This window comes from Nipponia nippon, unplaced genomic scaffold (assembly GCF_047370975.1).
Source record: "Nipponia nippon isolate SJK-2023a ecotype South Korea unplaced genomic scaffold, ASM4737097v1 scaffold_1, whole genome shotgun sequence".
Classification (NCBI taxonomy): Eukaryota; Metazoa; Chordata; class Aves; order Pelecaniformes; family Threskiornithidae; genus Nipponia; species Nipponia nippon.
In genome coordinates, this window is record NW_028262290.1 from 106972617 (window position 1) to 106997385 (window position 24769).

Here is a 24769-nt window from a genome sequence, read left to right on the forward strand (position 1 = left end):
GCCTAGGCCCGCGGGTGCCCGCGCCGGGAGGGATCGCCCGGTCCCTCCCCTTCCCTGAAGGCGGGCGAGGGGCGCTGCGGAGGGAAGGGGCCGGGGCGGCAGCGTCGCGGGGCCTTTCCCCGCCGGCAGGGCCGGGAGAGCTCGGGGTGACCTGAGCCCGGCCGCTCCCTCCCTCCTCCCGCCAGGAGAAGAGCTGGGGCAGGTCGGGGCCTGGCGCAGCCGCGCTGGGGCTGCCGCGGGGCCTAGGCGCCGGCTGCCGGCTGGGGTTAGCGGTGCTGGGGGGCTCGGCCCCTTCGCGAAGCCTGCCCGCCGGCATGAGCCAGCCGGGGGCGAGCGGTGGCCGGGCGGCTGCCATCTGCTCGGCCGCCAGGCCCCAGCCCTGCCCGAGGTCATCGCTCCGACACCCCACGCCATCCCCCAAGTTAGTCCAGTGCCAGAAGAGCTGTCGGATGTGGATGACACCATTAGACGTGATAAGACTTTCCTCCATCCATAACTAAGTAGCCGCTTTTGTATTTATGAGAAACGCGGGTTCCTAGCGTGTCCTGGACATACTGAGCTGCACCATAGCCACTCTGGGAGCCCGAGTGGATGGTACAGCTGTGCATTAACAGCCTGTCCTTGTCGAGCAAGTGTTAAACCAAGCTGTGAGGCTCGCCTCTGAATTATTCATGTAAAGAGACATTACCTCGAGGTGAACACTGCCTTGAAAACTTTGATGGCGATTAAAGTGCAGCTGTCATAACAACATAGAAATCTTCCTGTAATTGCGAATTTCAGATTAATAAGAAAACAACTTGGAAAACAGCATTGCAAAGAGAACAGGGTAGAAATTGAAAGAAAGGAAGTTTTATTGTTCAGCTGTGAGCTGGTTGGAAGATGTGTGAAGGTAGTTGGTCTGACTGATTTAGGGATAAGTAGTTAGATGAACCTGTTTGCAATCTATGAACAAATTTGAGCAAAAATACCTAGTGTAGGTAACTTTAATTTATGATGATAAAAATCTAAACTTCCTAGCATCTTTGCACCGCCTTTATGTGGATTGCGAGTGGGGCGGTTGATTTTTCTTTTTAACAGTATGAAATGGGTGATGCAAAATCATACTGAAATTTAGACAGGTTTCAGAAAAGTAATGTTTTGGAGTCGATCCTGTCTTATTTATTCCTGAGGACTGTGGAAGTATATTTCTGGAGTCGTGCTGCAAAGAAAAAGAATGGAGTTTGCATATGCTTGGTATTGTGCTGTGCCAAGGTTCTCTTGGCACTGTACTCTCACAAACCACACAGATTTTCCCTGCCGAGATGAAGTCAGATTCTGGTCTGAATTATACCAGGAGACATTTAAGGCAACTCAAACGAAGTCATAAAAAGTTCTTATCCTTTACCTTAGTGTAAGGAGTTCAACCCAGAAAATGCAGTAGCTTCATAGGAAAGGAAAGAGAAATCGGGAAGCTATAGAAAGACACGGAAGATTTCTTTGCTCTTGCAAAATGCTTCACTTGCATCCTGGCTCCACCAGCTGTACACCATTTTTGAAAATTGGCCGCCTCAAAGCTAATGGTCCTTAGTCACCTAAGTGCTTGAAAAATTATTTCCCTGTATAATAATGCCTTACTACGGCACAGCCTACTGAAGTGGACACAAGCAAAGTCGTTGACACAGCTCTCCTAATGAAATAGTGCTGGCTAAGCACCTGAGCAGCACTGTCTCAGGAACTGGTTTAATGTGGAGCTGGAACACTCTCTCAGTTGGCTGGGTGGCATCACAACGCTTATATTAATTTTGCCCATGTAGACATACTTTGCAAATACCATTCCTAGGCATGACTAAATTTCTGTCTTGCTTACGTACATGAGTTGTACTAGAGGAGAGTTCGTGTTAGTCATGCTGGATGCTGCATCAGCATGGCCAGTTCTGCATGGTGTGTTAAAGACTGGGGAGAGTGAGGGCAAACAAAATAGCCTGTGGGAGACGGGAACCAAATCCAAAGGAGGGTGGACTGATCATAAAAAATGAGGACCGTTTTTTCAGTTTTGGAAAGTAAGTTTTAATGCCGTATTTTACAGCAGTTGTCTTTACACAGAGGTAATGCCAACATTGTTTTCAAATCCTAAAACAAGGGGACAGTAGAGCCATGGATAAGCAAGGAAAGTGGAAGAGACGTGACAGGAAGGGAAGAAAATATGGGGAGAAGGAAGGTCTGAATTAGCACCATCTTGCACTAGACTAGGTTTTTTTGCTTTTGTGATTAACTGCAATACAAGCTTGAGATCTGACAATTTGGAGTGTTGAAGGTTTGTTTCTTTTTTTTTTTCTCTAGGGTTGCATTATGATTTGCATACACTTTAAAAAGGACAAGGCACGGTTCTCTGATTTTATTCATGATGCTGGTAGCTCGGTTGGCCCTCTGAAAAGGTAGGCCATGAAAAAATCCTCACTAGACGATTTAGACATGGTGTATAACACCACTCATTCATACATCCATTGAAAGAATTCCAGTAGCAGGATAAGTGGTCACAGAGAGAAAAGCGAATTGAATGCCAAAATAAATGTTACCAAATTACTCATAGCAGGATGGCTAATGCATTTTAAATTGTCCAATGGAATTCATGTACTTCACATGAAAGGAGAGAAGCTTCCCCTGGAGATTGAGGCCGCCAAAATTTCAAGGACAGACTTTGTGAGAGAAATCCACTGTTTTTTTACTGAAGTGAGTTTGCAGTGCTGCTGAGAGGGGCCTGTTTCGAAAGTAACTTGCAGCTTTCTCACTTGTTGCATCAGCAATGAATCAGCACACATCAAGCAAGAAAATTATCATGACAATGTTTGCTGTTGATGCGAGTAGGAAGCTCTGAGTAGGAAGCTCCTGTTGGCAAAGAGGAAAAGCCTGTCATTCAAAGACACAGAGGTGCAGTGGCTGCTAGTTTATTACTACTGTCAGGAGGCTGGATGGATGGGGAGGGATACTTTCCCTGCTAGTTATATCTACAGTGATTGTCTGAAAACAGTAATTGTATCACCCTCTCAATACAGCCAGGAGGACAGGCTAATTGTAGATGATAACCACACTTTTTGCCACATTCTTATCAAATATGAGTTCCGTTGTGCTGCCAGTGCACCAGTGACTAAGGCTGGCAAAACAAAGAAAGAGAGAGAGAGAGAGAGGAAATATTGCAAAAGTGTTTGATCAAACAACATGACAAATCTGCTTTTTGGAATTTACTGACTCTGTAAGATATGCAAAAGTAGTGAATGCGGTCAAACACACCACATGATGATGTCTTATATAAACTACAGCCAGCTTGAATATAAACAAATATTTCTTTGATTATGATACTGACCCCCCCCCAAAAAAAACCAAACCACACCACTGTATGTGTATTTACAAGACTCCAGCTTGTAAATAACAGTTTTGAAGAACTAGATAAAGAAAATTCCTGTGTGACAGTAGCTAGCCTGGATGCAAAGTTCTTCGAGACGCCAAGATTGTTACTACTGTTCATAGAGAATATATGATGGGAGGATAGATAAGAGCAGAGAGGTCAGTGCTAGACTTGTATCTGTCCTAACAGTTAGTGTAGACTATGCTACAGAGATTCCTGAGTGTATTCATACTTTTTAATTGGTGGTAAGGTACTTAGTATTTTGAACTCCTTCAGTTATGCTCAGTGGGCTCACAAAATGAGAATGACTTCTGAAAGTCTCACTCAAAGGCCTCTTCCAAAACTATTCTAGATAACAAAATGTTGCAGTACAACTTCTGTTAAAGTACTGGAGTTATACTTACACTGATCAATGTGCTTTTCACTAACCAATACATTTGTTTGATGAATTATAGCAGAGTTTTGAAGTTACATTACAAAATGTAACTAAATGCAACTACCATATGTTTTCAGTCCTCAATGTGTTTAACGAATTTATATATGAAGTAGAACTCTGATTTGCGCATCTGACTTTTCTTAAAGGTATGAGAACATTAACTAGTACTATTTTCATCTAGGTTACTTAGTCCAATGCTTCTTATTTATAAGTGTGCAACCAGTCAGTGAAAGAGATGAAGGGACACTGCTATTTACTTTCTGCCAGGAAAATTCTTCGGATGCTGTGAGGACGAAGAAAACGTTAATATGATTTGCTTCGGGCAATAATATAATAGAGCTGCAAAAATAAGTTATTAATGGATAATTTGGCCTTCAGAATACATCTAGATACCAAAAATTGCTGGCTATGTACAGTTTAACTAACTAATAATCTTGCACCTTAAAAGATCTGGGAAAATGGAACTCGGAGGGGAAGGCCTGTGAAACTAAAATGAATTTGTTAAATGGGATCTGCTAAATCTGAAAGAGGTTATCAGGATATACAAGCTAGGTGGAGAAGGGACGGAGATTTAGCAAGTTACCAGTCTGAAAAAAATCTCTCGAGAGCAGACTTAGCACTAAGCTGATGGCGCAGACTTTGCTGTTGGCTTTGTTGGAGATGTGCAAGCAAGAGCATTCCCATCACACTTGGCAGTGCTAGTGGGTAGGGGACTGCAACTCTTCTCCCTAGCCTGATAAACATGCAAAAAAAGTTTGAGTGGTGTTTCCTAGACTCAGTTAGAGGGTTTGTTTTGTTGTATTTTTCCACAACGTGCTGGATAGATACAGCCTGATAGAGTTAGGGATTTGATGATGTGAAAGTGGGCTTGCTAGCATCTGCTTTTAAGCCTATGGGTTTTCATCAGATTTGATGCCAGCATTTTACAGTATTTTCCTTCTTTTTGGAAAGGAACTCCCTGAGCACCAGGGTGGAGGTTATCACATGCATGACTGGGAGACCCTATCAGTGGTGTAACAGAAATACTCAGACTCCTAGGTAAAGAATTCTCATAGTCCAAAAGCGATTTTAGTTCTGCACAGGGACAGACAGCACCAACAACTCTGACTCACACACCTGAATCTGCCATGAGGAAGGGTGAATGTCTGGAAGCCCGTTTTGCGCTTGTTTCCAACCAGTTGTGGTGAGTGCACACTTTCTCCACTGTCCTTCTTCCTTGAGAACGGCTGAAGGCTCCTCAGGAATTTGATAGAGCCAAATGCTATTAGACTTACTCTCAAATCCATTTTTTTTGAGCCTGAAAGCCAAAATTTCACAGGTAATATTTTTACAAGGTATGGCTATAGCTAAGAGGTGCCATCAGCTCTGGAATTTTTTGTATTGGGAAGCAAGCTGTACATGAGTACGATGGATTTAAATTGAAGTGACTGTATATAAGTTGTGCACCTCTCTCACACATAAAAATATATTCCTAAGCATAAGTGAGAATGCCTGAGTGAAAATAATGTGGTTCAGCAAAAGGTGATCAGTCAAACTTCTAGGGAGGTTGTGTGATATATATTAGGTGCATGCCTGAGTAAAGATTTTTCTTACTACAAGTCAGAACAATGTGTTTGAAATTTATCTTGCAACCTGGTAAAGAGGCACAGAGTTTTCTGGATACTCTGCATTTACACAGTGGATAAGGACCCATTAATGCGTGTTTTTTTTCATCTTCCTTCATAGGCAGAATACTGGGTACTCAGTCATATATCCAATGGCAGATACTGTTTCCAAATATCTGGGAGATTCGGAGGCCAAATTTCAGTCTTTTTGTGTATCAAGAGCATGTACCAGAAGAGATGATATTCTTCTACCTCCAGGAAGCAGCTTAAAACATTTTCCTACTGGTTTTGTCCTTAAAAAGGTATTTTTAAGCTTTCTTTTGTATCTGTTGTCATCAAACTTAGCACTAGAAGCCAATGAAAAGTATTACCATTAGAAGCAAATGAAAACTACTCTCTTTTCCCTGTGAAACGGGACAAAGATTTGCCCATTACCTGACCAAACTGCTTTTTCAGAAGTCTTATTCTCCCTAGGCCCTCCAAGGGTTTTGTATTTGAATCTGGCATTAACCAATTTGAGGCAGAATGCTTTGAATTACCTCTTTTTGATTAAATTCTTACTAGTTATTTTCTTTTCAGGGAGAAGGTCTGTGTGGATAACTGTTTTCAGAAATTATTACAGATCATGGCAGATGCAAATTTTCAGTTTGTTTTCCAGCTGAAAGAACTCTCTATGTCCTCCTTTCCCTCCCTTTTCTGTCCCTCTTCCTCTCCTAAATCTTCAGTTTGTGTGACACAACGCATTTCATTTGACCTGAAAGGAAAGTTTGTCTATGAGTACTAGCAACAGAGTTCTGTTTTCTTTTCTATCAGAGTGAGAGTATTGTCCTCGGTTTTTTTTCTTTCTCTAAGGGGATCTATAAATTTGCCTCACTTAGAAGGATAATGCTCTTCCCGTGTAGCACTAGGTTTTGGTTGCACTAGCATGAGCCTTACTATGCTTTGCAGAAGTGAAAAAGAGTGGGGAGCTATTATGCCATTCAGCTGGGAGGTGGGACCTCCTGCCCGTAGGTTCAAATTTGCCAATAGTTTGAGATTACTAAACTACATCTGTCTTTTTTTTTTTTTTTCCCAGCTAATATATTTGCCAAAACCAGCAAGGATTGTTGTGAGTGCTAAGAGAAAGCGGTGTTATGAAGGCTGACATAAGGAATACACACTGGCTGTGATCTTTGTTATTCATATGCATTACCTCTCCAGAACCACAAAATATCCTCCTCTTGTCTTTCAATTTCCATGCCTAATGTCAGATAGAGAATCTCGAAACAAAGCAAAACTGAGATTAAGTGCTTAAGTGGTATCAGCTACTTCTGTGCTGGTTTGTTGGTCTTAATGAGTAGCATCAAATCTGTCAATTATTGGTCACTTTGACAGCATAGACTTAAGGAAGCAATACAATCACTGCTAGTAATGCCTGTATGATACTGTATTGCAGTACTAATACTTATATTTGGTAAACGTTGCACAGCTGTATTGAACATCTCTTGCTTTTTCTGACGGATCCATTTTCCTCCATGTTTCGGTCAAGAAGTGATGGTTCCCCATTTTAAGGTTTTGTTCTTGCTTTTGAGCTGAGCACAGTTTGCTCCCTGGGTCTGAGAACCTCTGTTGCTTGAACTAGCAAGAGGCAGCAGGCATGTTTTTGCTCTTACTGTTCCTTCTTGGGCGGGTTGCAGCCTAAGATATGGGAAATATAAAACAAAGTGTTTGGGAAAGGGATATGGTTGTTTACAGTATTTGAACATACTGTGAAGAGGCTACCAATTTCTACAGGTTTTCTGTTGAGTGGAAAATTTGAGTTCAGCATTGTGCGTCATTTCTAGTAAATTAGTCTTGGGCTTACTGTGTATCATGAATGTTTCTATAAACTAACTGAGAAGAGAGATCCCCTGTGCTTCAAAATTCAAAGGTGCTTGAAAGAATCTATCAGTGGCAAATGAAACTCTGTGCTCTACTGCTTCTTGTGCTGTGAATGTTTACTGGAAGGTAAAACACATTTTGCAGAGATCACATAGTTCTTCACAAAGACCAACCTCTGCATGTGGAATACAGGCACTGCCAGATCCATATATTGAATAAAAAGGCAGTCTAAGTACACTGCACAAATACGGTAACCAGTGGTTAATTGCCACTCCTTTTATAGTCACTGTCAAGCACTCTTGCTGGCTCTGTCACCATTAATGGCACAGGACAGTAGCTCTCCTGAAGACTTCTGATTTTACTCTTCTCTGCTCTTCACCTGAATGACTGATTGCTTCAGAGGTTTACAGCAGAGTGAATTCCAGCATAAGAAGAGAGAAGAGAAGAGAAGAGAAGAGAAGAGAAGAGAAGAGAAGAGAAGAGAAGAGAAGAGAAGAGAAGAGAAGAGAAGAGAAGAGAGAAGAGAAGAGAAGAGAGAAGAGAGAAGAGAGAAGAGAAGAAGAAGAGAAGAGAGAAGAGAAGAGAAGAGAAGAGAAGAGAAGAAGAAGAGAAGAGAAGAGAAGAGAGAAGAGAAGAGAAGAGAAGAGAAGAGAAGAGAAGAGAAGAGAAGAGAAGAGAAGAGAAGAGAAGAGAAGAGAAGAGAAGAGAAGAGAAGAGAAGAGAAGAGAAGAGAAGAGAAGAGAAGAGAAGAGAAGAGAAGAGAAGAGAGGAGAAGAGAGAAGAGAGAAGAGAAGAGAAGAGAAGAGAAGAGAAGAGAAGAGAAGAGAAGAGAAGAGAAGAGAAGAGAAGAGAAGAGAAGAGAAGAGAAGAGAAGAGAAGAGAAGAGAAGAGAAGAGAAGAGAGAAGAGTTAGAAGGGACCTACAACAATCATCTAGTCCAACTGCCTGACCACTTCTAATAGTTCTACTCTCAAGGTAGGATGTGGAGGCTTTATGCAAAGTAGTGTCACAAGATTGTAAGTGGAGCACCATTGCCCATCCAGAGCAAAGCCGAATTATGTCGTAGTGGTTGACTCCGCTATGCTGAACACGTTTAAGGCTCAGCTGGACATGGTGCTGGGCCATCTCACCTAGATTGTGCTAGAAAGGCTGGACCAGATGATCCTTGAGGTCCATTCCAACCTGGTATTCGATGATTCTATGATGTCTCTTGGGATGGAAGATGAGCAAACGTCCACCTTGTTCCCAACTTTAAGCTTTAAAGTATTTTAAATTCCAAAACAGAATATTTGTTCGCACATTTAAAGGCATGTGTCTGCTCTGCGAATTCATAATGAAAGAAGATGGTGTTGGTTTGTTTTCTTTTTCCTCCTCAACCATTTCTAGATTAAATACTTTCAATCAGAAATGATCTCTTTCTGCTCATGTCTCTGCTGCGTACTGTGGCAAGTCATGCACTCAGCAAGCCACTGCCTTTTCTTTTTCAATCATCTTCTTGCTTGGGCTGCAGGTTTCTCTCGGGCCTGAGATCCAAGGCTCAGAATTGGTTTAATTTGTTAGGGCTCACTCTTTGTAGGTGTTTTTACAGACTGGAAGACAAACTTGGTTATGCTTCTTGTTATTCCTCTTTTTCCTTTGAGTATCAGCGAACCTGCTCCTCATGAAGCAGAACTATAAGCTTTGTTGATGCTTAGTAAAAGATGTATTCCTTTTAGTTTTTTTCTGCAGTGGTTTGATATTTTGTGATGGTGTATATAGAGGCAGCTGTTCACAGACACAACATATATGCTGAAGCAAATGGATGTTTTGCATGGGCATTTTTCATACCGCAACACTGCTTTTTGGGCTTAATTTGTGAAATTGTTTCTCACCATATTTCTAGCTGATGGGAGGAGAGCAAGGACGAGAAGTCTCACAGGAGCACACTTCTCCTGCAAGTCACAGCTCAGCTTTTCACACTCAGCAGATTCAAAACAAGAGTTTATCCTTCCTGCATGCTTACTCAGGCTGAAACTTCAGACCTTCCAAGGCTGTCTTTCCTTGGTTTGATCCCTTTTAGATACTTCACGGGACGCATTTTCTTGTAGAGGAATTAGTTTCTCTCTGATCAGGATCGGGTTTAGCCACTGTACACAGAATTCCTCCAAGGAGGAAGGTCCAATAGGGAGCGTCATAGGAGATTGGTCATAATAGATTTAAATGCTGGCAAGCTGGTGATTTTACTTCAGTGCCGTGATAGTTCAGAGTTTATATGCTTAAAGCTGGGTTTATTTGGACTAACCCAGGGGATAGGTGTAGAGATAGACGTAGATATAGGTATAGATACAGCTATAGGCATAGGCATAGAGATGTGTGTGCTTGTGTGTGTGTGTGTGTGTGTGTGTGTATTATTTTTCCTGGTTGTTTCTAAGAGGTGATTATGCTCGTTTTGTAGCAGAAGTGGGCAGAAGCAGTAGCATTTTCTGCTGTTGTTTTCAATGTGAATAATGGTGTTTTGCCTAAAAGAACAGTTTGTTCAGACAGGCACAAACATTTCCTCATTTCAGAGAGGAACCCAGCTGGGGCTGTCTTCTGAGCAACATCGCCAATAACAAACTTGGTGGCTTTCCCTTTTCCCCTGGTAGACCACTCAATAAATAAGCCTCATGGGAGAGAGACCAACAGTCCTTCTGCATTTCAAGGATGTGAACAAACTTGCTGGGGTGATCTGTTGTCAATCTCTCAATCTCTGTCCTCTATAGAGTACCCTTTCCTTCAGGGAAAGCTTAGCTGAGGTTAAGACGATGAGCAGGAGCAAGACAAAGGCTTAGAGGGCTGCCATCACTTTCAAGAAAGGTATCAAGGGTGAAGGCCAAAGGAGGAGAAAAGCTCTTGAAGTGCAAGGAAAAAGATGATCAAGAACAGAAAGCGATGTGTGACTTCTTTCCAAGAAGAAGACCTCACCATAAGTAGGGTAGTAGCAAAAGTCCCTTGGTGCATTGGTAAGGAATGGCGAGGAAATCCTGCAGAAATCTCTGCCAAGTTCATGCAGAGGAAACCAAAAGCCTTTCTTTCACCTCTGGCATCCCCACAACCAAATGAATGTCTATGGTAAAAATGCCCTTCTTGACATAGTCTGAATGCCCAGATGTATTTATAGCGCAGCTGTGCCCAGTGCATGGCCACCAAGGGCAGGGACAGCCCCCTGGGCCTCCTGGGCACAGGGACTGCCTCAGGGCCAGCACCCCAAAGGCCTTCCTCCCAAGGATGCTGGGAGGAGGGGCGGTGAGCGGGGCTGCGCAGGGGGGGCCCCGTTACCCCCACGTCACAGGGCCACCACCCGGCAACGCAGCAGTCACAATGCCCCGGACAGGATAAAAAGGAGCATCGTCCCCTGTCCCACTGCCATAGCTGGCCTGGGCGCAGCCCGAAGACATCCCAGAGGAGGTCCTTGAGGAGCAGGTGGAATTACTTGGCAAGGGCCGAGGGAGGAAGACCGGAGGAGGCTTGACGAGGCTGCTGGAGACGAGAAGGACCACCAACCCGTGGAGGTTCCCGAGGCTGTCAGGCCTTTTCAGCTGGATAGCAGTGGCAAGAGCAAGGGAATGCCTTCTGGAGGAGCACTGCAGAGCTCACCATCCTCATCTCCAGCGGTGCCAGGGGCAGCAGCTGTAAGGAATGGGATGCAGAGATGTCGCCAGGGGTCCCAGTGCTCTGGAGCAGCCACCGGTGCCCTGCCAGGCGTGGGAAGGATCCTTGCCCCCAAGGTCGATCAGGCCGGGGGCCTTTGGCCACTGTGGGAAGCCCCTGAGGTGGCAGCAGATGGAGGGAGAAGAGGGCTTGGGCATCTGCTGGGAGGCGTGACCAGGCTGTGGGAGGAGGAGGCAGGTCTTGCTCACATGCTCAGGGAATAGCCGATCGCCAGCGCTGGGGTCAGGAAGGAATTTTCCCCCGGGGCACATTGGCACTGCTCCCCGGGGGTTTTTTGCCTTCCTCTGCAGCATTGAGCATGACCACTTGTCAGGGCTCCTCTCGTCCCTTTTGGCTGGGTTCCTGCCTGCTGCTCATGCACCACGAAGATGGCCTCTCGTGCCCTGCAGCTGGGGGGAGGAAGGCTTTTTTTCCCCACGGTGGGCTAGCAAGTGTCCCCAGGGTTTTTTTGTCTTCCTCTGCAGCGTTGAGCACAGGCACTTGCCAGGGCTCCTTTGGGCCATTTTGGCCAGGTGCCTGCTGCTCCTGCTCCACGAAGGTGGCCCTCGTGCCCCGCATCCGGGGGGAGGAAGCTTTCCAGACTCCCAGGGCGGGCCCAGGGTGGCCCCCGGGGGTTGCTTCTTGTCCTCTGTAGCACTGAGCACAGCCCCTTGTCAGGGCTCCTCTGGGCCCTTTCCGCTCGCTTCTTGCCTGCTGCTCTTGCACCTCCGAGGCGCCGCTTGTGCCCTTGCTCTCCCTGGCTCTTTTGCCCATTGCAAGTTTGGAAAGGCGTGAGCTCTGCTCTTCCCTTGGCTCCATTTCCCCAGGGGTTCTTGCTTGTGCCAAACAGCGGGGGCTAGGAAGGGCTCCAGGCTCGCTGCACCATCCGCAGCTGCCACTTTGCAGCTCTCCCTGCCTGCAACCCAAGCGCAGGGCAGGCACGAGAGCGCTTGTCATGCATCACTGGCCAGGAAGCACAGTGGAGTAAGTTTTGGAAGGCAAAAAGTGGGCTCGTCATTGACAGGTGTCCTGCTTTGGAAAATACCCCACAGCACCGCACACCTCTTCTGCTGCTGCTGCTTTTCTGTGTGTGGTCGGTACCCATCCTCATTCTCCCAGTTCTTCACTCTTCAGGAAGCAGGGACTGCTTGGCCTGTGTTCCTGCTGCTACTTTCCATGGCTCTGTGCCTTGCCTTAGCCAGGCTGCAAGGGAGGTTTTTTCAAGCTCAACTGAAGAATGCATCAGCCTGCTCCTAGCTGCACATGCGCATTGTGTTAATGCTTGTGAGCATCGGCTCTGAAACGGATTCAGAAAAATAACATAAAATAACAAAATAACATTACATAAAATAAAATAAAATTAAATAACATAAAATAAAATAGCATAAAATAGCATAAAATAAAAAAAATAAAATGAAATGAAATCCTGATTCCACTTGTAACCTTTGTGATTTGTGTCCTTGTAAGTGTTTTTGGAGCTAAAACCCCCCTGGCATTTCAAGGAAAGGAAAGGAAAGGGAAAGGGAAAGGGAAAGGGAAAGGGAAAGGGAAAGGGAAAGGGAAAGGGAAGGGGAAAGGGACTACATTGATCACCTGGTCCAACTGCCTGACCACTTCAGGGCTGACCAAAAGTTAAAGCATGGCATTAAGGGCATTGTCCAAATGCCTCTTAAACACTGACAGGCATGGGGCAGACATTTCTAGAAGTGGCTCACAGCTTCCTCTGTGCCATCGCATAGTTTCTTGACTGTTGTGGAGACTGGCAATGCAGTATTTCAGCAGTAGTCTGAACTATGTATGAGCAATATGGCAGCAAGAGTGCTTCTTTGGTATCAGCAGAAAGCAGGATGTTGCTAAGCTAGATGTTAAAAAGTATTACAGCTGGAACCAAGTACTTTAAATTATGATACTTGGTCTCTAGATTCTTAAGGTGTAGTACAGTCAAAACTTTGAGTTAATTTGCTAGTTTGAGGTAGTGTAAAGAATAATCAGTAAATGTAAAAAGATATTTTGTTTGATTTCTTTCTAGATCAGATAGGTTTTAGTAATTTGCATAATGAGAGGTCTGCCAAAATGTCTTAATGTTCCTGTCCCAGAAGTCTGAGAAAACCTAGTGAATTTTTATAGCTAGGAGACCTATTCTGTTGGCTAATACCAACTACCTTCACACCATTGTGAGGAAGAACTGGTAGACTTACACTCAGTAGAGCAAGTAATCAGATTTACCCTAATTCTCTGGTGTTTTTTCGTAGCAAAGTACTAAACCCAGATAGTAACAGATGATCTACGTTTTTTTCTTAAAAAGGAGGCTAATTTACAAGTCAATTATGAAGGAATTAAAATTGCTGTTGCTAAAATAAACCAAGTACATTGTGTTATTTGTGACTGATGCTTTTAGTAATTTGTGACTGATGCTTTTGGTTATTTGTTATTATGGTTTGCTTTTTTTGTTCAGCAATTTACAGTGGGTCTCCCACATATTATTGCAAATTAGCCTGCTTTGCTGGATAACAAATACTTTTATCTCTTCACTAAACAAAAGACTGCATAAAATGACTAATAGTAATATTAGTATGTGAAAAATGTAGTGCTCCAAGAAGCCATTATAAGTACACTTGAACAATAATTACAGGCAACAATGCTCTGCTCCTTGAAATTTGTCATAGAAATTGTGATAGCACTAAACTTGATTAAAATCTGGGACAGTTTAGAATGCCATCTACTTAAAGACATTACCAAACCATGTCTGCTCCCTTTAGAAATAAACATTAGAAAAATATCTCTAAAAGCTGAAAATGTGTTCATTTTTCTCTGTTTTCATATACTGATTTCTGGAAACAAAGTATTCCCACTTAACTATTATTACTATTAGTGCACCTATCTGTATGAACCACGTGGACTCCAGTTATACAACACAGCAAGACAATGAAACGAAATGATGTGTCAAGAGCTAATGTTTGGGCCCAGATGCCATATCCAGGTTAAGTGCTATGCCACTGTATGCACCTCTCAGCACCATGCAGAACAGTTTTAAGTTCCTGCTAGCTTTATTTTTTCTGCTGAAGACACAAAATGGCATAAACTTTGATCCTTTGATACAGACTTGGCTGTATGCTTGGGAAGGATTACTTATGTGTAATATCATGGCAATTTCATTAAATCAGAGTATCAGACTGGTGGTCAAAAAGTACACTACCCCCAGCTCTGCACCATTTAAGGCTATCTGTCAAGGTAGCCTTAGGGCTACCTACTGGCTATGCCAGTAGGGAAAATAATGTTAAATAATACGAGTGATTCTCAAGGCAACTAATCCCTAAGGAGCAACATATGAAAATATTTGGAAATAATTCTAATGACATTGAAGTCAGTAAATCACACGGATGCATTGTACGTCCTCACAGCACACACTGTGAATGGTTAATTCACAACCTGTAAAGTTGTAGGCTGAACACAGACCAGGTGCTAGACTGGAGACATCTTATTTTTCATCTGTTCTTACCACTAAATATGATGTTGAGTGTTCCTTTTGTTTCCGTGCTGTGTAAGATGACATGATAAAACTGGGACTAATGATTACCAAGATGGTCTAGACAATGTGTGCTGGACTTACTCTTCAGGCTTTTTTTCAACCTTGCCATGTTCAGGAAAGCACTTGAAATAAAGCAGATGAAAGCCCGTGTCCAATGGATTGTCTAAACCGGAAGATTTGCCACACTTTAAACACGTAAGGGAATAAAAGGCGAAGTGCAACTTAGTTTTCCACATGGACAGTCTTGGTTTTGCCTAATATTTAACGTCAGCCTTGTTGGTCAATGTCTGACAATAACTGATGCATCACTGTAGCCAAGCTCCACCACAAAAGAGGTTCTACATACGCAAGCTGGTCAGCTGGTGCAAACATTCTTGCTCAAGATGCTAAATACTGCTACTTTTTGGCATAAACATGAAAAACTTCCTATTTGATTTAAAACATCCTGAATACTGTTATTTAATATTGGAAATGCAACTGAGATTTATTGTCAGTAGCAGAACACTACTGTTCTTTGTTTACGAGTAGACCCTACTCCAGAAATTTCCAGGAAAGCTGTTGTTGTCCAGATGAAGAAAGTACGCATAGAGGTATTTTTAGGTTGTGAACCGACATTCTCACACCTTATTTCTCTGACTTATAGTTACGTATGGCTCTGAGTTTCAAAATGAAACCATTTTTAGTCAGAAACTAACACTGTGAGGAGGAACTACAAGTTAATATTTGTTAAACTGATATCTAACAAGCCAGAAATTTTCATTTGCCCTTTAAGTGACTCAGTCACTGTCATTAAAGCCTCCATTAGTTCAGAACTGTGATCTGTTCTCAGTTTACTTATGATAAAATAAACAGTAAAAATATCCTAACCTCTAACAGAGTGATTCATATATCAGTTTTTAAATTTTTTTTTCAGAACAGTACTCACCTCCCTTATAAAGGTCATGTAAAGTCAAGTGATTCTCATTTTGTAATGACCTCTCAATTTTTATGGATTTAAGGAGCTCTGTGAAACTAATTATTATTACTGTAACTGTCCCATCTTAGCCTCATTCCTTCTTGTTAAGCCTTTGAGAATTTAATTAAAAGTAGGAGTTAAAGACCCCTATAGATTTTCCCCTATTAAGTTTGGACAGCCATTTTTACAAATCGTTACAAATGAGCTGAACTGAACGCTAGTGCCCCAGCTGCTTTTACTCTGGGGCGGCTGGTCAGAAGGCCTGTGTGATCTTCTTCAAGGACGTGTGGTGGCTGTTGTGTTTGTTTGCCGTCCTTGACATTTCTACTCTCCAAAATTCCAGGCATCAGCGATGAGTCTCATTAAATTCTTGCTAAATAAAAGCTGTGTTGTAAATGCGGTGGTGCTGGGACGGGAGGAGGTGATCGGTAGGTGCTGAGCTCTGGCTGCAGCAGGTAGCATAGCCCACGTGTGCCATTAGGCACCAAGTGACGTGCATGTGCATGGGGGGGCATGGGGAAGAACTGGGGCTCCTGCCCTCTCTGTCACTCCCATAAGTTGGTTTCCAGGATATTTTCATCGAAGCGGTCATTAATGCACCAGTGTTGCTCCATAGGTACTCAGTAGTGCCCAGAACAGATGGCATCTGTGCTTCCAAAGATAGTGGATTGGTTGAGGAGGAGGAAGAGGAAAGGAATCTTTCAATAACAGGATCTTAACAAGCATAGCTTCTATTTCAGTGTACCTGGAGGGTTTAGAAATGTCCCGCTTTTAACCTGGAAACATATTGTATAGCACAGCACAACTTTTCAGAGCCAGGTTAGGTGTATCGCTCTGTATTTATGCAGCCAAATTACAGGTAGACTGAATTTTAGCGGTGCTGAGAAAATCGAAGTTTCCATGCGTGCTCTAAGTATTCAGCACTGAAGGCGCTTTATTGAAGTGCCTAATATTTATGGCTCCAAGTTTGAAAATGTGATCCTTTTAAAAAAAAAGCACAGAAGCTTTGTAAGATTATTCTTCCATGAATTTATGGCGAGCGCAGTCTTTGGTTGCAGTGTGCTCCTTACAGCTGTTGCCTTTTCTCTTCAGCTCTGAGTGTCACTAGTGGAAGGTGCAAATTTCTATTAAGCAAATTTTTACGAAGCAAATTTTTACAGTAGCTCATGATGGACTGAAAAGCCTTGACTTCTCTTAGGGGTGTGTGCCAGAGAAAATTGATCAATGAAGGAGCCAAATGCATAGTGCCTATAGCAGGTGCAGTCTGAATTTCTATAAAGTATAAAATACTAAAAGTCTTTACAAAAATGTTGTCTAAAAGAAAGTAATCAGCTGGTCAGATCAAAGCCAAAATAGACAAACAGCAGGAACACCACACCAGTTACAAATAACCAGGCACGTTAACACTTCTGTTTATTTTATAAGACCCTCACAAGAGAGAATCTAAGAGCCTTTCAGTGACAATTTTGTGCAATTCTCTTCAAAGTCCATCTATGTTGTAGGGACGTACTATTTTTGTAAGTGAAACTGCAAGAGGCCCTGAAAGTTTAAGTATCCTGTATTTTATATCTACAGATGTAAGTACACAGGGAGATTTCGCAAAATGCAGAGGTTCCTAGCCCCTCTTGCTTTAAACAGAAGTTAGGTATGGACGTGCTGTTAAAAATACTAGCCGAATTTCAATTTGCAAGTTGAAATAGATAAATTCCTTTTCAAAAGCCCGCACGAGCTGATTTCCTCCCTCTTGCTCATTTCCTTAGTAGCTCTACAGGATTTGCTCTGGGAAAAAAAAAGAAATAGAGAAACCTTCAGTACTGAAAATACAGTGAGTCAGAGGAGAAATGTATTACGTTCATTAACAAGCAATGTACTGGTAGATGGAGGCAGCGAGGAGAACGGTACATGTGGAAGTAACACATAATTGTCTCCTCGCCTGAACCGTAGCACACTCCCAGCCGGACAGAGACAGGCAGGGAGCTGGTATTTAAAATCATAGGCTTTTTAATACGGAATATAGCAGTAGATCTGCTCACTAGCTCTATGTTTAAATGTTGATGCAAAGCAAATATTTATGAACTTAAACACCACAGGCTGTGCAGAGATTACTAGATGCAGAAATGCATTTCAGGGGGGACTCAGCTCCTTTGTGAATTGAGGTTGTTCTCCGTTCTGCAGCTGTCAGTGAGCTGGCCATGTTTTCTGGTCCCCATTTTAGCCAGCGGTTACTGGGAGTTTAAGGGAAACAACTGCCTGCAAAAGTTGAATGTAGATGTACAAGGCACCTTACCTTCATGCTGCTAAAATGAAGTGGTGTAAATCCCACTGCCCCTGCCCAGCAATGAACCTGCTCAAGCCCTGCAGCTCTCCTACCCCATTCTGTCTCTGGGAGATGGGATCAGAGCCAGGAATGGAAAGAGCAGTTCCTCTGCAGAACAGGGTAGATACTGTTGGCCTGTGAAGCTACGCCTGCTTTTCCTTTTCATGAGCAGCTTGAAGCCTTCTCCACTTGCTTATGAACTCTGTCTCTAGTGCTGCGTCTAGCACAGTCAGACAAGAAAACAGTGACATCTGCACAGCTGTTAAATATGCGCAGGGAAGGAATTTTATTTGAAACAAAAGCAGCTGGAAAATTATATTCTTACCTCAGAAAAATACAAAGTTCCTGCATTAATATTATGTTAAATATTAATATTATAAATAGATACTAATATTGTTGCATTAATATTAATAAATATAAATATTATGCTTCTGCATTTTAAAAGACATCTAAAAAAGTTGCTCGATTGTTGTTACACAGTAATCACAAATTCTGCTGCAATTACTTTATAATGTTGTAATCTTCATAGGTATTGAGTAGTGAGGATTTTAGCTATGAAAACCTGGGGAGTCCAAAAGCCATTACAGCTAAGTTGTGTAGTCATCATGCCCTTTTTAAATAAAGCCTGGTGTCTTTCTTTGTAACTTCCTCAGCCCTTTCGTTTCTATCACTAAAAAGCAATGAAAGTCACCATGCAAATTTTCTTTTTCCCTTCTCTCCATTTTCTTTTGTCTTTCTTTAATAATCTTTCTTTTTCATGTCCTCCAATGTTGGGTTGTTTTCACAGTTTTTAATCCAAAACTTTTTAAAGGGTCAAATAACATTTCCTGTTAAAAAACAAACAAACAAACAAACAAAAAACCCAACAAAACCCAAAGCAACAGCAAAACTGTTGCTGGACATTTCTCATTGATTTTCTGGATATTGTTCATTCCCAAACATTTCCTCTCTGATATTTTCTATGTCTGACGGAATTTAGTATTAGTCTTTTGCACTTTTGCTCACTCGTATTTCTCTTTTCCAGTTATCAGTGTCTTTCTTTTTACTGCCTCTTATCCTCCCAAACTTCCTCTAACTCTGTCTTCTGTCTGTTTTATCCCATGAGCTTTACCTTTGAGAATCATGAATGATACCACTCAGAACATGACAGAAAATGTTCACGTTAACTTCAAAGACTGAAAGACAATCCTTGGAATACGAAAAAGAGAAAATATCTTTTTCTAGGCTAGGCTCAGGGGATAGTTTCAATTGATGAAAAATTCTTTGATCTTGGAGAACCTCAAACAGAAGATGAGCATTATACAAAATGTAATGGACGTGCTTATTGATGCCTTTGGTGAATCAGGGTAATACCCATAACTGCATTTTACAGTTAAACACAGACAAGAAAATCCTATTCCTGGACTCAGACTTGGTATTCATTTAGGCTCTATATGCTTATATAAGATTTCTCACAGCAAATTTCGTAGAAACAAACAGAACAAGGTTTACAAAGCTGAATTTCTTGTACTCAGCTATATCTCAATTTAGTAACCTAAAAAAGAAAAAACAGCAGGCTGATTTTCAGAGATATGGAGAATCCCACAGCCTTTGCACAGCTTAAATGCAGCAACCAGACTCAGTGGCTCTGGCAAACAGACCAACTTTATTAGAGTAGCTAAAGTTAGGCAATCAGTTTTGAAATGTTCATCTGCAAGAGCTTGCTACAAGTTGCGTAGAAAACCTGGGAGAGCAGTCATTCAAATCTGGGATTTCCAGCCTTCAACTCTGTTCATTAATCAGTCTTTGGTTTTTTAATCCCATCTAGTGCAGTGGCACTATGGCTAGCTTTACAAAATACAAACAGGCAAATAATTTTGCATGTGGCATGCCCAAATTTTCATAGGGTGTCTCCGTTATAAGTTCTGTTTCAGCTTGCACCCCTGCAGAGGTATCATTACAGAAGCTAAAGTAACATGGCAGAGGCCAGTAAGGATGTGGCTGGGCCTGTTTTCCATTTAGCTCTGTATCATCTGAAAGCTAGATTAAATCTATGCATATGCAATTACTTCTTTTGGCGTTGCCTGTAACTGGCACCAGTAACTCCTTCGAATTCCTTTCCAGACCTCAAAAATACAGTGAAAAGACTATGTCTATTTATGAATGGCAGAAGCGAGGTCCAGAGAAGTGGGGTGGTTGGCTTGGGCTGTAGCCAAAAGCAAATGCTGAGTCTTCTCTGTCTCCTGCTGCTGGGCAGCTCTTTGGGCCGTGGTGCCTGCCATCAGCAGGATGGCTGCCTGGATAAGGGCGAGTGGTAGCAGCAGCAGCAAAGAGACCAGTATGGAAGCAGGAAGGCTCACTGAGGACCTACCTACCTTTGATGTTGCAGCCTCAGGAGAAGAGGTGTTGCCTTTCCAGGGTTCAGCAGGGACCTGTGTGAAGCCTACCTGAGGAGGAGAAGGAGGGTGAGAGGCAGGGGAGTTCACCTCCAGGGTTGCAATCTTGCTGCTCAGCGATGACATGTTTGTTAGGCCATAGCAGAGATGGAGTGAACAGCAGAAGCAGGTACAACCTGAGCTGATTAGGCTATTCTGGAGGACTGGGATTGCAAGAGGTGAGAGTGAAAAAAAAAGACCAACATGTCAGAATAGCGCCCTCTTAATTTGAACCACCTTTCTAATCAGACTCACTGTAGGGCAGGAAGAACAAATTTAAATTTACTGCTTGGGATTACCTTAAATCAATTCAAGTAATGCTTAGAAAATACTACAAAAGATGCTCAAAGAAACTGAATTATTCACCTGCAAGATACTGGCCTGGTTTTATCTTTTACAGTGATCACTGCATTTGCTGTTATTTAGTAACGGTAAATTATTAGAATAAGCTATATGTGAACCATCAGCTATGAGGATAAACCTGATACCTGTTATGGGGTGCTTGTTTTTTCTGGCAGGAGTGTTTTGTAATGACCCAAGTATCCCAAGCAGGGCAGATGCCAGGGATGCTATCAAGCCTAGGCAGCGTGGGGCGGGCTGTGATTGCCGGCCTCTCACCGCAGCGACAAATACTGTGCTGGCAGGGGATAAATCAAACCTGAACTCCTCCGGCTGGTGCTCAGCTCCAGCGAACTACAGCTCCAACAAGACCAGCTCAGGGAAGAGCGATTTCATTGCTGCTCTAAGCCTTGGTAGGATTTAGTCCGTGTGTTAGACGTCGGGGGTTTGGTTTTGCTCCCTCTCTTTGGAATGTTACAAGTAGAAATAAAAGTAATGTTACAAATACAAATAAAAGTTAACACAGAAATACCAAGATCATAAAGATTTTATGTATATATATATATATGCATGTTTCATACAATTTTTCATTAGCATTTTTGTCCCCACAAAGACATGCTACCGCTTACTGGGAAGGCCACAGCTGGCTTCTTCAAGACACAAACCCAGATTGATCTGTTCTTGGGTGTTTCCACATAGATGCTAACGTTTCAATGAGCTCGTGTTTTAAAAGGTTTGCCAACAAACCTTTTCCCTCCCCTTCCCTGCCCTCCCCTGCCAGGCTGCTGCTTTCTCTTTACAGCAGACATGATGCTATGTCCCCAGTTGCTAATGGAAAGTCAAAGTGACCATTTTTAATGAGGTGAAACAACCCACAGGCATTAACCTAGACTATCTCCGAACACGTGCGCCCCGCAGCAGTACTTGAGACATTGGCAGTGTCTTAGGTCTAGCTACGTGTCAGCTTTTTCAGGTGCGTAGTATTTCTAATTCAAGCCTGGCTAAGCAGAAGAGATTGCACTGTGATCCATGGTGAGTGGCGATCTATTACAGGCAACAACCTGGTATACACGTCTATTTTATTAGATCTGGGGAGCTCCTCAAGTGAAAGAGCCCAGGGAGAGGGGAGGTATTCCAGATTTTTTGGCAAAATGATTCTCATTCTTGAGGTGTTGCTAGATCTAACAGTGGCCTTTCCAATTCCCCAATTCTAATGGTGTATGTTACAACTAGCTATGAAGCTGATCCTAAAGAAGAAAAAAAAAAAAAGAAAACACACTTATAGAGCAGAGAACAAATTAATGCTTAAACAATTTAAATAAATGCCAGGTTAAATAAGCAATTCAGCTATCATTTTCATAGAAATGTTTTTTAAAGAATTCAATGAAACTATAATGTTATCTCACCAAGTAATAATTTAGTTCAGTTGTTCTTCTCAGTATAGAAAATCTTTTGGACATAAGCATGTCTCCCCACACTTCTAAAAAAAAGAAATAAAACCAAAAAGAGAAAAAAACCCCACCCAACACAACCCCCAAGCTCTCCAATAAAAAAGAAATTTTTATCTTTACCACACAAAGACTTTGAAATACATTTGCCTAGCAAATACTATAGCTTATTCATCCAATCTATTACACAAGTCAGGTAGTCCTTGACATGGTGAGTGCACCAAAAGGTGCTAAAAGCAATGAACATGTCCCAGTCTGAGTACAATGAAAGCTCTTGCTGATCACACTGTGTATTGCAGAGCCTTCAGTTCCTAAAGTTTCTTTCCAGGTGCTCTAGAAATTGCTATGTTCATATTTTAGTTACATTTGGGAACAGAAAACAAAACTATCAATTTTAATTTTTGCAGTTAATTTGTTCCAGAATCACTGCTCCTTAAGTTTATATAACATGAGTGCCTGCACAGTTATTAATTAAAAAAACGATGCAAACACTTTTTATATATTGATTTTACTGTTAGGGAAATATTTTGGAACATAAAATTTTGACATCTTTTAAAACAAAACCAAACCTGTCATCCTCAGTATCGTTATTTTAAAGAGAACGCATTCATGCAACCTGAAGTTCATTAGCTGTTCAACACCTTAAACCAGGTGGAGATCCTCTGTGGTGCACAACCGGGTACCAGCAATCTTCTTTCTTTGTCTCACTTTCCAGACACTGACGCAGGAAGGGAAGCAACTAGAAATGTTCTGGTGAAAATAACAGACTAAAAGTCTTCCTGTTGGCATGGAAATAGGAGTGAATCAAAGTCACTACACTTAAAATGCTGTCAAAAAGTGTACCTTGTTAAAAAATCATGAGCCAGTGCTCCATTAAAGCAGCACAGTTTGGGGAGGAATAATTTCCAGTCTCCATACTTCATGTTTGCTTGTCATTTTATTTCAGTCATCATTTAAAGTACAAACACTAGGAAATGGAACTAGTTAGTTCGGGTATGTGTCCAGCCAGCCCCTGGATGAAGAAGGTACTGGCTGCTTTGGTGGGAATATTCTGTTCTGAAAGCCGCTGGCTGTGGGCAGGACCAGCTCTGCAGATATGCCCTCACCATCTTCTTCTGAAGTCACTTCTGTCTGGAGGCCTGTCCCATACAACTGTTAGGCAGCTATAAAAGGTCTTCCCCCCCCCCCCCCCCCCCCAGTTCATGTTCCTTCCTATCTGGAAAAACCTATCTTTGATTTTGTGCAAACTAAGATGTGGGCTTTTTTTCCTGATTATTATGAATTCCCAGCAATAGGTTCAAGTAAAGTTGAAAAAAAATAAAAAAGTAGCTTTCAGTAGCACTCCTGACACAAAAATTACTTCTGAGGATGCTGTGTAAGACAAAAACAAATTATCAGTAATATTATTCAAAAAAATAAATTTAAAAGTTACATATGGGACAATTATTTTCCATTCTAGATGCAGGACAAGACTATGGTATTTTTCACACAGAGACATGGATGTGTGCATATGTGTATTTATCCGTTATAAATTTTTTCAAAGTATTTTTCAGTCTGTATATCACGAAAGAATAGAAGACGAATAGAAAGATGCTCTGCAGCGAAAAGCGAACATGGGCTGACTTCCAGCTCTTTCTTCTAATAGCAAGCTGTCAATCAGATGGAAATAATGTATCTGTATTTTGCAATATACACTTCCACAGAGGAAAGTAGGAAACTTTGTGACTTATTTTCCTCAGAGCATAATCTCCATGCAGATCTACTCAGTGCACCTAAATCCACCTTAGGTAAGTACAGAGTAAAATGAGATTTTAATTTTTTTAAATTCTGTTTTATTGCAGGGGGATATCCTGGAAGTATTTCTTCTTCTGTGATAAAAGGAATAATGAAGTCTTTCCTCTCCTTGGGTTAATTCATTGGTCTGGCAACAGGTAGCCAGAACTTCTGCTCCCGCTGCAAGTACTCTGCACAGCAAATATTTGCCTTCAGAATGAAGCAGCATCAGTGCCAGGTATTTCCAGCTCATCGTGTGCTGCAGGGGACAAGCAGAAAATCCAGCCCACGGGCCATTCTACAACCCTCTTCCACCTTTCCTATCTTCATTGACACGAGCTAGAGGCTTTCCAATATACCTGTTTGCAAAATACATGACGATCTCTTTTTGGGTTACAGTCATCTGGAAGGAATAAACAGTTTTCCCAAACCCACAGGAAGCTTCTCTGGGAGGAATCCAGGGCTGGATGAGACATCAGAGGCATTTTGCCAGTGTCTGTGGCTTTTGTTGGCAACTCATTGTCACTTCATCACGCCACACGGGGTTTAACTGTAGTTTATAGTTGCATACAGAGCAATGATCCCTACAGCTACCTTAGCACAGGGCCGTGCTACGTACACAGCTGGCTGTATAATGCGAAACAGACTGGATCAGCAGCAGTTCAAGTGTAGTCTGGTGTAAATGAAGCAATAGGACTAATGCAAAGTACTTTTTTAAGATATCCCTAACAACTTTAAAAGTAAAACTTGCCTGTGCTAAAAAAAGCAAAAGTCCATGGGTAATCTTTTTAAACTGGGCAAGACTTGCCTGCATTGTAACTTCTGTCAGGGCAAAAGCTGGTTTTGATGGTCTGTAATGGGACTATTGCAGTCTCCAGAACAGTGCCCCACAAAGTGGTTTTTGCATTGCTGGTGAAGATGGTACATTGCTTTTGGATAGGAGATCAGCTTCTTATAAGTAATTGGCGGAAATTGTCCATTCTTTGTCCAAGTTTTGTATACATGTACTTTTATATATGCATGTGCACACATGCATGCGTGTT

The 24769-nt window shown here is 42.2% G+C and overlaps 1 protein-coding gene across 1 annotated transcript; it reads left to right on the plus strand.

Annotated features, from left to right (window-relative positions):
* The first annotated feature begins 297 nt into the window (after window positions 1–297).
* On the plus strand, window positions 298–6884 carry LOC148057543 (uncharacterized). Its single transcript, XM_087766309.1, has 4 exons — window positions 298–421; window positions 2320–2414; window positions 5544–5724; window positions 6498–6884. The coding sequence occupies exons 2-4, from the start codon at window positions 2329–2331 to the stop codon at window positions 6564–6566; spliced, it is 336 nt and encodes a 111-aa protein (XP_087622435.1). The 5' UTR covers window positions 298–421; window positions 2320–2328; the 3' UTR covers window positions 6567–6884.
* Window positions 6885–24769: the final 17885 nt, after the last annotated feature.